General features: G+C 61.3%; 1 protein-coding gene across 1 annotated transcript in view; it reads right to left on the bottom strand.

Annotated features, from left to right (window-relative positions):
- LOC119112033 (uncharacterized) overlaps positions 1-12,613 on the bottom strand; it is a 144,467-nt gene that overhangs the window by 56,981 nt on the left and 74,873 nt on the right. The window contains 18 exon segments of the mRNA XM_037235993.1: positions 343-660; positions 979-1,299; positions 1,613-1,948; positions 2,282-2,929; positions 3,147-3,479; positions 3,852-4,169; positions 4,462-4,794; positions 5,115-5,438; positions 5,722-6,045; positions 6,261-6,593; positions 6,958-7,281; positions 7,550-7,864; positions 8,059-8,388; positions 8,520-8,843; positions 8,956-9,279; positions 9,601-9,930; positions 10,161-10,484; positions 12,048-12,371. Coding sequence (XP_037091888.1) covers positions 343-660; positions 979-1,299; positions 1,613-1,948; positions 2,282-2,929; positions 3,147-3,479; positions 3,852-4,169; positions 4,462-4,794; positions 5,115-5,438; positions 5,722-6,045; positions 6,261-6,593; positions 6,958-7,281; positions 7,550-7,864; positions 8,059-8,388; positions 8,520-8,843; positions 8,956-9,279; positions 9,601-9,930; positions 10,161-10,484; positions 12,048-12,371 — 6,183 coding nt within the window.

Genomic DNA, 12,613 nt, shown 5'->3' with positions numbered 1-12,613 from the left:
TGCATAACATGCAAATGGTGCACAAATGCGTGCAAACATAGTGCATACATACAGCATGCTTGCAGGCAATCTATGCCATGCATAAGCCAACCGTTCGCCCGCCTTGACCTAAATCTTTGGACTATAAGGCATTGCTCGAAAATTTCCTGAGCCAAACCACATGCACGCCACGAATCGAATATCCATGACCAAATTCGTTGGCTTTGCACTTGATCAGGCTCGCTTGGCTTTGCTCAGGAGCGTGAGTGACTGAGGTGGGCGGGCGAGCGGCTGGCAAGCGCGGGCGAGCGCCTCGAGGCGCCGCCCGGCGCGGGCAGGCAGACAGGTGGGGGCTGTACTCACTCAGCGGACGCGGTCGGCAGCCGGTGAACGGGTCGCCCTGGTAGCCGCTGAGGCAGATGCACTGCGCCTGGTGGTTCACCACGCGACACTGCGCGTTCGCACCGCACTGCCCCGCGCACGGGTCGCCGCACTTTTGTCCGACGCAGGCCAGATGGGCCGCACAGTCCGTGTTGAGCACACACTCGGGCCGACAGTTGGGCGGCGAGCCCACGAAGCCGGCCTGGCAAACGCACGCGGCGCGGCTGTTGAGATCGCGGCAGAGCGAGTTTGCGCCGCACGGAGTCGGCCGGCACGGGTCGGATGGCTCAGCCGGCGTCACTGTAATAGGAGGATGGGTCAGCCGAGGCCCGCTGGCTCACCTATAGCCGCCGCAAGGACGATGGTAAAGCAGTACCTGGACCTGACTACGCGGGCGTATTGAAAAAGCAGCCTATCCAGAAGCACGGATGAAACAGGATGAGGGAGGAACGGGTGACGCGACACCCACTCTAACTTAAGCAATAAATGTGCCGGGATAGTCCTGACGCACTTTAGATGTTCTATGCATGCCTAGGCCATTGAAACCCACGACTGGCCGTCCTCCAACAAAGCAGCGGGTGTCCAGCCCTCCTCTGCAGTTTTCGCCTCGCAACTCACCCGGCTCGGGGCGGCACGACTCATACGGGTTCCCGGTGTAGCCGTCCAGACAGGCGCAGAGCGGGTTGTGGTTCTGCACGCGGCACTGGGCATTGGCGCCGCACAGGCCTGGGCACGGGTCGACGCACTTCTGGTTGACGCACGCCTTGCTGGCCGGGCACTCGGCGCTGGTGACGCACTCGGGCCGGCAGCCGGACACGGCGTCGCCCTGGTAGCCCGGCAGACAGGAGCACACCGCCACCGTGCCCGTGTCCTTGCACTGGGTGTTGGCGCCGCAAGGGCTCGGCTGGCACGGGTTTGTCTGCACGGGCGGCCGCGGCGCTGCGGGTGGAGCGCGCGCCGATCAGTGGGGTGATCCTGGACGGGGGGGGGGGCGTTTTCACATTGCTGACGATCTTATGAAGCCCGCGTGGCACCAAAACTAGACGAAACGAGAAAGCATGAAAGCGATAAAGCATGACGAGAAAATCGATTCAAAGCCAGGTAAATCTGGTGAATCGACGGGGCTGTTGATTTGCGGTGAGGTTATGTCGCTGGACAATATGTCATGTATATCAACAGAATTAAACGGCTCACGTAAAGAGTAAACGGCGATGTGTTGAAAAATGCGTCGTAAATCTCTGGGTGAACTCACTCGTAACGGGGGCAGGTCGGCAGAGTGAGAACGGATCTCCGATGTAGCCATCCGGACAGGCGCACATGGTGATGTGGTTCACCACCGTGCAGTCTGCTCCGCTGCCGCACGGGCCCGGACACGGGTTCACGCACTTGTTGCGCACGCAGTTCTTGTCGCGTGTGCAGTCCGTGTCCAGCACGCACTCAGGCCGGCAGCTGACGTACGGGTTGCCGAAGTACTCGGACAGGCAGGCGCAGACGCCGAGACCGTCGTTGTTGTGACACTCGGCGTTGGTGCCGCATGGCGACGGGTTGCATGGGTCGTCATCCACCACGGGTGCGGTGGGCCGCACAGCTGCCGGGCGCAGACAGCGTCTGAGATCGTGCCAGGACTGGCACCGCAACAGCCAGCATTGCAGCAGCCAACAGCCAGCATTGCAACATCCAACAGCCAGCATTGCAGCAGCCAACAGCGAGCATTGCTCAGCATTTGTCGATGATTTGGCACGACGTGCGAATACACCATGCCTGACAAGTTGCTTAAAGCACGAGAACTGGCTGAGCGTTTGGGTTTCTGTAGAAGGCACCCACTTGAACGTCTACGCTCACTCACGCTGACCGGCGCATATCGTTTGACACCGCTCGCCCCCACCCCAACCGAGCTGCTCCGCAGCAGGTGGATACTCACTGATGGGCTCCCGGATACAGCCACCGAACGGATCGCCGGAGTAGCCGGGCTTGCAGCTGCACACCGGGTTGTGGTTGACGACGCGGCAGACGGTGTTGAGCCCACACACGTCCAGGCACGGGTTCTGGCACTTGCGGCCGATGCAGGCCAGGTGGCTGGGGCAGTCGGAGCTGACGACGCACTCGGGCCGACAGTGGGGCGGGCTGCCGATGTAGGAGGGCAGGCAGGAGCAGGCCGCGCGACTGGCCACGTCGAGACACTTGGAGTTGGCCCCGCACGGCGACGGCTGGCACGGGTTCTGCGGCGTGGCCGGCGTCTGCGGCACCTCGCGGCATCCCTGCCACGGGTCGCCGCTGTACCCCGACAGGCAGTAGCAGATCGGGTTGTGGTTGGTGATGCGGCACTCGGCGTTCGGTCCGCACACGCCCGGGCACGGGTCGATGCACTTCTGGCGGGCGCACGCCTCGTGACGCTGGCAGTCGGCGTTGGAGGTACACTCAGGCCGGCACTCGACGTACGGGTCGCCCTCGTACGGCGGCAGACACGCACAGCGCGCCGCGCCGTTCTGCTCGGTGCACTGGGCGTTGACGCCGCAAGGGGACGGGTAACATGGTCGGTTGACCACCACCGGCGGCGTCGGACGCGCCGCTGAAAAGCACGAGAGGGCGTGAGCTAGTGCCGGCAGCCAATGCCACACATCATGCAAACGACGGAATGAGCATTTGAGCAACTGCGACTCACTCTACCATCCAGAGCCCGACATAGCAGCGTACACATGCAACCCCTCACTCCGTCCTCCATACAGGACAACCACGAGGCTCGCATTGAACGGCACTGCCAGGCAGCGTGCAGAGGCGTGACTCACTCGATGGCGGCGGCGGCTGGACGCACGCGGAGAACGGATCCCCGGTCAGGTACTGCGGGCAGTAGCACATGACCACGTGGTCGACCACCCGGCATTCAGCGCCAGTGCCGCACACGCCGGGGCACGGATCCACGCACTTGTTGCGCTCACAGGCCTTGGACCGGTCGCAGTCGGTGTCGACCACACACTCTGGCCGGCAGCCCTCGTACGGATTGCCGAAATATTCTGACAGGCAGCTGCACACACCCAGGCCGTTGTGGACCCGGCACTGTGCGTTCGGACCGCAACGTCCCGAGAAGCACGGGTTGCGCTCCGTCGCCGGTGGCTGGGTCGCTGCGAAGCGGATGGACGCGCGTCACAACAGGGCTCGCCGGACCGCGCCACAGCCAGGACATCGGTCATGGCCGACTGTCTGCTCTCATGTCATCGTGTGAAGAACGTCTGGCCGTACCACGGACGTATGAGCCGTTGGAGCGGATAAGTATTGTTAACGGCCTTGCAAGTTTCCTTACGTTATTAAGCTGGGAAGGCGTGTGCAATGCATTAAGTCCGCGTCACGACAATTCACGGTCGGAAACAAGCCCTCCCTTATAGGAAACGGTTGGCCCTTGCATGAATAGCAAGCCTAGGGATCGCGAAACAGGAATCACCCTGCGCCGAGGCGCGGCCGGCATCGGCGTCAGTCCGCGGTGTCGCGTCACTCACTCTGCGGCTTAGGTCGACACTCGACGAACGGATCGCCCTGGTAGCCGGACCTGCACGTGCACACCGGCACGTGGCTGGACACACGGCACTCGGCGTTGGTGGCGCAGAAGTCAGCGCATGGGTCCTGGCACTTTTGTCCGACGCAGGCCAGGTGACTGGGACAGTCAGAGCTGACCACGCATTCGGGCCGACAGCTGGGCGGGCTGCCCAGGTACTTGGGCAGGCAGGAGCAGGCCGGGCGGCCGTTCGAGTTGCGGCATGTCGAGTACGGGCCGCACGGAGTCGGCTCACACGGCTCCGCTTCGTTCGGCTCCGTCTCTGGAAGGGGCAGGCACAGTGGAGAGGCCCCATAAGACCCACATCGTTCAGAGGCCCCATAAGACCCACAGCGTTCAACAGGCATGAAAGAGATGTTCGAGTCGAGCCGAACAACGGCATTGATTTCGACGAGTCGAGTTCGACGGTTCGGTTCGAGTCGAGAGAAGCCGAACAACGGCATTGATGACATGGTTCGTTGGAGCGCAAATTCAGGAAAATATGTACACCAGAACACGCACTACATTCGGGCGTCACTCCCCCCCCCCCCCCCCCAAATCCACGGCCAGCTTACGCGGCTTGATGACGCAGCGCGCGAAGTACGGGTTGCCCTCGTATCCGGCCTGACAGGTGCACATGGGCTTGTGGTTGACGACGCGGCAGTCGGCGTTGATGCTGCAGACGCCGATGCACGGGTCGACGCACTTCTGGCGGGCGCAGGCCCGACTCAGACTGCACTCGGCATCGGTGATGCACTCGGGCCGGCAGCCGGTCGTCGGGTCGCCGTGGTAGCCCGGCAGGCAGGCGCACACGGCCACGTCAGTCTTGGCCGAGCACTGGGCGTTGGAGCCGCACGGCGAGGGCAGGCACGGGTTCTCCGGCGGCGTCTCCACGGTCGGCGTCGGTGCTGTCGGGACACGGCGCCGTCAGTTGCGCCGGCGCACCGCGAGGCACGGGGCGTGGATGGTGTGCGGGGCGACACGACGAAGGCTCGGCTGGGTGCTGCTGGTGCGTGATTGGGTTCCTCGCAATCTCACGGCCCGCAACAAAACACTTCAGTCAGCATGTGCACAAAGATGCGTGATGACGTCTAGAATACGCCTCTTCAAAACAGTTGAGCAAATTTTACTCCTAGAACATCGGTCAATGATGATAGCTCAAATCTCCGCAGACTAGCTATCAAGTGTTCGATGCCTTTGCGAATGGGCGGAAAAAATCGGCACTCACCTGTCACAGGTACCGGCCGGCAGAGTGAGAACGGATCTCCGATGTAGCCATCCGGACAGGCGCACATGGTGATGTGGTTCACCACCGTGCAGTCTGCTCCGCTGCCGCACGGGCCCGGACACGGGTTCACGCACTTGTTGCGCACGCAGTTCTTGTCGCGCGTGCAGTCCGTGTCCAGCACGCACTCGGGCTTGCAGTTTGCGTACGGGTTGCCGAAGAATTCGGGCAGGCACTTGCAGGCGGCCAAGCCGTTGTTGTCTCTGCATTCAGCGTTGGCGCCGCAAGGCGATGGGTAGCACGGGTTTCTCGGCGGCGGCGGCGTGGCTGCAGAACAGCAGGCGGACACCATTCACTCCACTCGCTCGCTGACGACTGATAAAATTTGCAAACGATGTGATGCGGCTAGACTGCGGCATTTGGCAGACGTGCTCCTTGGTGGATGCAGGGAGACTGGTGTAAGCATAAAATGAAATGCAACATTGCTATTCTTTGACCATCCAGCCGTTAAACGCGCACAGTAAAGCAGAATCCAAACTTTAATCAAAAGGTGTCTGGACACGTTATTTCCCAAATTCCATATCCCAGCGACTGCTTCCGAGTGGCGTACTTCGTCTGATGGAGCATCCCGAGAAGGGGTCTCCCTCGTATCCGGCGCGGCAGCTGCAGACCGGGTTGTGGTCGTGCACGCGACAGTCGGCGTTGATGCCGCACGAGCCCAGGCACGGATCGACGCAGTGCTGGTCGATGCAGGCCAGTGATGCGGCGCAGTCCGAGTGCACAAGGCACTCGGGCCGGCAGTCGGGTGGCGAGCCGAAGTAGTTTTTGGCGCATGAGCAGAAGGACCGCCCGTTCAGGTCCCGGCACTCCGAGTAGGGGCCGCACGGGCTCGGCTGGCACGGGTTGACCTTCACGTCCGGTCGCGGCGTCGTCTCTGCGGAAACGAGGAGCAAATGGTGTACGAATACGCGAAACGAGCACATTAGTTTTAGGGTTAGCACTCAATTTATCAAAGGCATTACATTGCGAATGTTTTCTCTCCTACATCGTCTACGTCATCCCACATAGATCTAGTGGATTCATAAGTTGTCTAAAACACCAAGCATGAAAGGCAATAAGCTTCACTCGCTGTTGGCTGCTGTTACGTACTGGGTATGGGACGGCATCCCTGGTTGGGGTTGCCCGTGTAGCCTTGGACGCAGTAGCAGACCGGGTTGTGATTCAGGATCTTGCACTGCGCGTTCGGTCCGCACACTCCTGGGCACGGATCGACGCACTTTTGGCGGGCGCACGCCTTGTCATGCGCACACTCCTCGTTGGAGAGGCACTCGGGTCGGCACCCGATGGTCGGGTTGCCCTGGTAGCCAGACAGGCAACTGCAGGCTGCCACCCCGTTGGTGTCCCTACACTGGGCGTTGGGGCCGCACGGCGACAGCTCGCACGGGTCGCGCGGTTCGAAAACGGCTGGTGCGGTCGGAGCGGCTGTAAAACACAGATCACGTGCGTCAGGTCCACCGTCGGAGCGGCTGCAAAACACACATCACGTGCGTCAGGCCCGCCCTGAGACACAGCTCTGAATGTACGTGGTATTTCGCGTGCAGTGCCAAATATATCGCAAAGCTCATACCAAAACCAATTACGCACGACGAAAGACAGATCAGTGTTTCATAGGAGTACGTTATGAGCAGCAACTAAAATTCCGAGAGTGGACTCCAGTGCGCTCATAACACAAGCAAATACGGGGCATCTGCGACGCTGATGCGACGGAAAATAACGCCGCAATCTTCAAGCCACATGCCCGGAGAAACAGTGCGAGGAAGACAGACAGCAGGTGGCATATTCTCACGGGTGACGGGGCGAGGCGTGCAGGCGGTGAACGGGTCGCCCTGGTAGCCGTCTGAACAGTAGCACATGGGCACGTGGTCGTGCACGCGGCAGAGCGCTGTCGGCGCGCAGATGCCCTCGCACGGGTCGATGCACTTGTTGCGCTCGCAGGCCTTGTTGCGCGGACACTCCGTGTGCGTGACACATTCGGGCCGGCAGCCGGTGTACGGGTTGCCGAAGAACTCGGAGAGGCATGAGCAGACGGGCAGGCCGTTGTGCTCGCGGCACTGGGCGTTGGAGCCGCACGCGCCCGTGTAGCACACCTCCCTGACCGGCGGCGGGGTGGCTAGAAGCAGACACGGTGTGTCAGTACAGTGGCCCAGGCGGCCGGCAGCGGGTTCTAAACTCAACTGTCAGTCACATGCGTCGGACGGAAGTCGTCTGCGGAGAGGGTGTCATCGAAGCGGCCAGCCCTGTTGGACGATGGTCGGCCACGGGCTGGCCTGCGACTGCAGAACGATCAATGGAAACGACCGAGGCCCCGACGGCGGAACGAACGAGAGGACGCCGCTGGAGTGAACCGGACGCCGCCGGTCGAGCGGCAGCACACTCACTGGCCGGGATGGCGGAGCAGCCGCGGAACGGATCGCCCGTGTAGCCGGCCACGCAGTGGCAGATGGGCTTGTGGTTCTTGACGCGGCAGGCAGCGTTGTCGCCGCACTGGTCGTCGCACGGGTCGCGACACTTCTGGCCGAAGCAGGCCAGGTGGGACGGGCAGTCGGCGTTCACCACGCACTCGGGCCGGCAGTTGGGCGGCGAGCCCAGGTAGCCGGCATCGCAGGAGCAGGCCGCACGGCTGTTCTTCTCGTGGCACGCAGCGTTCGGGCCGCACGGGCTCGGTTTGCAGGGACTGGTGACCTTTTCCGTGACTAAAACACAGGGCGGGGCCGAGCGAGCGGTCAGGGCCGCGCCGGGGCTCAGGCGCGACGGCCATCATGCGAGGCGTGCAAGAGTGCAAAACAGAGTGCGAGAGGCATGCAGAGAGACTGTATCCGCGACGATCACTCCAGACCAAACAGCAAACGGACCGCACGCAGCGGACGTCGTGCTCTGGCATGCATACCGGGTTTGGGGGAGCAGCGTATGTACGGGCTGCCCGCGTAGCCAGGCAGGCAGGAGCACTCGGGCGCGTGGTTGACCACGCGGCAGTCGGCGTTGGCGCCGCACGAGCCCGGGCATGGGTCGACACACTTCTGGTTGACGCACGCCTTGCTGAGCGAGCACTCGGCGCTGGTGACGCACTCGGGCCGGCAGCCGTCCAGCGGGCTACCGAAGTAGCCCGGCAGGCAGGCGCACACGGGCACACTGCGCCGATCCGAGCACTGCGCGTTCGGCCCGCACGGCGACGGCTGGCACGGGTTGGTCGGCTTGTCCGAGACCGGCGGCGGCGTAGCTGCGAGGGCAGGCCGTGGTCACCTTTTTGGCAACGTAGGGCCATTGGCATTGTGTGTGCGGCATATCAACATGCGAATGCAAGGCCTGCATGCAAAACAAAAATGGGCTGTGTAGGAGGACCATGCTTACTGGTGACGGGCGTGGGCTTGCACGTGTCGAATGGATCGCCCGTGTAGCCGGGCGGGCAGAAGCACGAGGTGATGTGGTTGACCACCCTGCACTCCGCGCCGCTGCCGCATGGGCCGGGACACGGGTCCTTGCACTTGTTCCTGTAGCAGTTCTTGTCGCGGGGGCAGTCTGTGTCCAGCACACACTCGGGCTTGCAGGAAACGTACGGGTTGCCGAAGTACTCAGGCAAGCAGTTGCAGACGGCCAGACCGTCGTCGTCCGTGCACTCGGTGTTGGCGCCGCAGGGCGATGGGTAGCATGGGTTCTCGGGCTGCGGCGGTGGGGCTAAAAAAGGGCATGCAGGTTACCTAGAGCCTGCAAGTGGCAATGTGTCAATTCATAATGCCAAAATATGAACCCAATGCAGACCCCGAGCAGAGAAGTAATCGATTCGTACTTGGTCTCGGCACGCAGCCCGTGAAGGGGTCTCCCTCGTATCCGGCGCGGCAGCTGCAGACCGCGTTGTGGTCGTGCACGCGGCAGTCGGCGTTGATGCCGCACGAGCCCAGGCACGGATCGACGCAGTGCTGGTCGATGCAGGCCAGTGCTGCGCCGCAGTCCGAGTACACAAGACACTCGGGCCGGCACTTGGGCGGCACGCCGAGGTACCCGTCCTGGCACGAGCAGATGGCCCGCCCGTACTGCTCCCGGCACTCCGAGAAGAGGCCGCACGGACTCGGCTGGCACAGGTTGACCTTCACGTCCGGTCGCGGCGTCGTCTCTATGGAGGCGAGATGGCCGGGGATGTAAGGCCGCCGGCGTTGGTATCAAACCGCGAAAGTTATCATTGCATGTTTGGTCCATTTGACCAGCTCTTGCAAGGGGCATATTCCGTCAACGTGAATTCTGATTGGTTTTGAGAACATTTCAGGTCTAAGCCGATTGTGCTGATTGTGATTGTGGCTACAGGTTAAAATGAGTCTCCATGGGATGGGCTACAGGACCGAGCACTCAGATCAGCTTTACCGGAGGGATCTGAACTAGCGCATTACGCACTGGGTAGGCAACACACCCCCAGTCGCCGATAGCTGCTGTTACGTACTGGGTATGGGACGGCATCCCTGGTTGGGGTTGCCCGTGTAGCCTTGGACGCAGTAGCAGACTGGGTTGTGATTCAGGATCTTGCACTGCGCGTTCGGTCCGCACACTCCTGGGCACGGATCGACGCACTTTTGGCGGGCGCACGCCTTGTCATGCGCACACTCTTCGTTGGAGACACACTCGGGTCGGCACCCGATGGTCGGGTTGCCCTGGTAGCCAGGCAGGCAACTGCAGGCTGCCACCCCGTTGCTGTCGCTACACTTGGTGTTGGGGCCGCACGGCGACAGGTCGCACGGGTCACGCTCTTCGTACGTCGGCGCCGTGGGGCGCGCTATAAACAGGGTGGGTAGGCTGAGCATGCATAGTGGCGGTACCGGAGTAGAATGGTAAATGATAATAAAACCACGCCTCAAAACTAACCCACGTACGTACCCGTACAAGTCATGCAACATTCATGAGACTGACCAACTAAGAAAAGGCAACCCAGGAAGTTGACTGTTTCTAAACAGCAGTTTACAGCACATGCACAGAAGTGGTGTGTCGTGCGTGCGTCATGCTCACGGGTGACAGGGCGAGGCGTGCAGGCGTTGAACGGGTCGCCTTGGTAGCCGTCCGAACAGTAGCACATGGGCACGTGGTTGTGCACGCGGCAGAGCGCTGTCGGCGCGCAGATGCCCTCGCACGGGTCGATGCACTTGTTGCGCTCGCAGGCCTCGTTGCGCGGACACTCGGCGTGCGTGACACACTCGGGCCGGCAGGAGACGGTCGGGTTTCCGAAGAATCCGGGCAGACAGGTGCACACAGCCACGCCGTTGTTCTCGGTGCAGCGGGCGTTGTAGGCGCAGACGCCCGGGTAGCAGACCGCCTTGGGTGGCGGCGGCGGAGCTGAAACACAGCAGCCGTGGAGAGCGCCGTCGCGGCCCGTCCGTCCGCGGCACTCCAGCGGAGCTGGGCGGAGACCTCGCCCCGACCCGGAACGAGGTCCCCACACTGCTGGATCGGCACCAAAATGTCGACTGAGCCTTCTCGGACGCGCGCGCGTGGCGTGACATCAGCGCGTGATGCACCGGTTTGTTTCAGATTGCGATGGATGGACACGGTACTAGAGCGTCAGAGCGCCAACAGCGAAGCTGGTGGCAGGAGCTCGGATGACGTCATGGATGAACCGAACCAATCCGGAAGCCACATCAGCTCCACTGGATCGAACCAATCCGGGACGTTCGATGCCGACAACACGTCGGGACGCACAGCTTCCGAACCCAAGTCAGCGCTCTGCGCGGAGACCAGCACCGTTGAGGCGGACCGCGAGGCGGAAAGCAGCGTTAGACCGGGACCACGACGGACCAACGCCAAAGCACCCGGTCTGTGGACCAGTCGTGCTCGACGGCCAACGAACGTCACACCCCTCTGCAGCAATGAGTAGACAAGCAAGCATGGTCGATCAGTTAACGAAGCACCGCAGCGGCGGGGTGAGTCGCAGCGGAACACCTGTTGGGCGCTCGAAGAACGCAGCGGAGCCTCGTAAGCCTGACATCAGTCCCACCGCCGCTCAGTCTCATGGCGCATTTCAACGAGGCGACGGCGGATAAGTTGCGGCGTTATGCGCTGTTGGTCCCTTCTAAAGCAGCTGTGAGTAGACCAGTCACGCAACACGTTCTGATGTAGTTAATGGTCGATGCTGCTCTGCATTATCGTCACAACGTGGTCAGCCGGCCTAGTTGCAGGAAGCTGCGCGCTTAGCCAGTTTGTCATAGTCAGCCCAGGCTACGGCGCTTGTCGGCAGCAGAGTGGTCTTGGAAAGTAGCGGACAAGCATGGCTCATACGATTTGTCTCATCTGTTTGTCACAGAGTCGCCGCTGCGGTTGAGTGTCACAAGGTTATATTGGAACACAGCGCAGAGGCATGGTCGCCAGCAGCTCCCACCACCGTAACACTGCTCAGCAGGCGATCGCGTCAGCCACACGGATTACTGCGCTCTTATGAGTGGTCCTAAGCGGTCTTAAATGGAATGGAAAAGTATCAAAATAAAATGAAAAGAATTAAACAATAACATAAAAATGGTACCTTTCACTTCTCGCGGGATGAAAATTTTATATTTTCCTGAAGCTTGGACGTAGCAACAGCCAAGTTGTCTAATTCCAATACGTGTGAACAAAAGTGCTGTTATGAATAGAGCTTAAATCTTGATCTGTCTTTACTGGGTTCACATTATCGGGCCCAGCATATTGCTGAAATGAAGCTTGAGAATTTTGTGTTACAAAACCGCATGGCGTGAAGCAAAGCTACACTTACTAAAACGTTTGACCTCTGACTGTGATCGATATCACGGTGCCATGATTTAAAGCTGGAGTAAAACGAGAACCACGTCAGGGAGCTGACCCATGTCGTTGACCCCAGTGCGTGCCCGAGCGCCGGCGGCAGGCGGACGGCGGCCGTTCGGTACTCACTCTGAGGACGCGGCGTGCACCTGCTGAACGGGTCGCCGGTGAAGCCGCGCGGACAGCTGCAGATCGCGTTGTGGTTGACCACGATGCAGTCGGCGCCCTCGCCGCACGAGCCCGGGCACGGGTCGCGGCACTTCTGGCCGATGCAGGCCAGCTGGAGGGCGCAGTCCTGCGGCACCACACACTCGGGCCGGCAGTACGGCGGCGAGCCAAGGAAGCCGGGCTTGCACGAGCAGACCGGTCGGCGCTGCGACACCGTGCACTGCGAGTTTTCGCCGCACGGGGTCGGCAGACACGGGTCCGACGGAACCGTCTGGGGCGGCGTCACTGTAACACGGCCCGACAGCCGGTCAAGGACGGAGGGCAGCGCACACACCCAAGGGGGTACATTGGCAGAACGCTTCTCTTGAGGTGGCCACTAGTGCTGCAGCTACAAGTGCAGCTTGAATACTGACACCCACTTAAGCTAAAACGCTCGAATCTGGCTTTTTCCTCGAGATACCAGATTGGTGTTCTCTGAAATTGCATTTACAATATCATTCGTTCCCTGCTTTCAGCTTACGCAGAGC

This window comes from Pollicipes pollicipes, unplaced genomic scaffold, assembly GCF_011947565.3.
Source record: "Pollicipes pollicipes isolate AB1234 unplaced genomic scaffold, Ppol_2.1 Scaffold_7261;HRSCAF=8764_pilon_pilon_pilon, whole genome shotgun sequence".
In the NCBI taxonomy this organism is placed as follows: Eukaryota; Metazoa; Arthropoda; class Thecostraca; order Pollicipedomorpha; family Pollicipedidae; genus Pollicipes; species Pollicipes pollicipes.
This window is presented reverse-complemented; position numbering and strand designations above follow the sequence as displayed.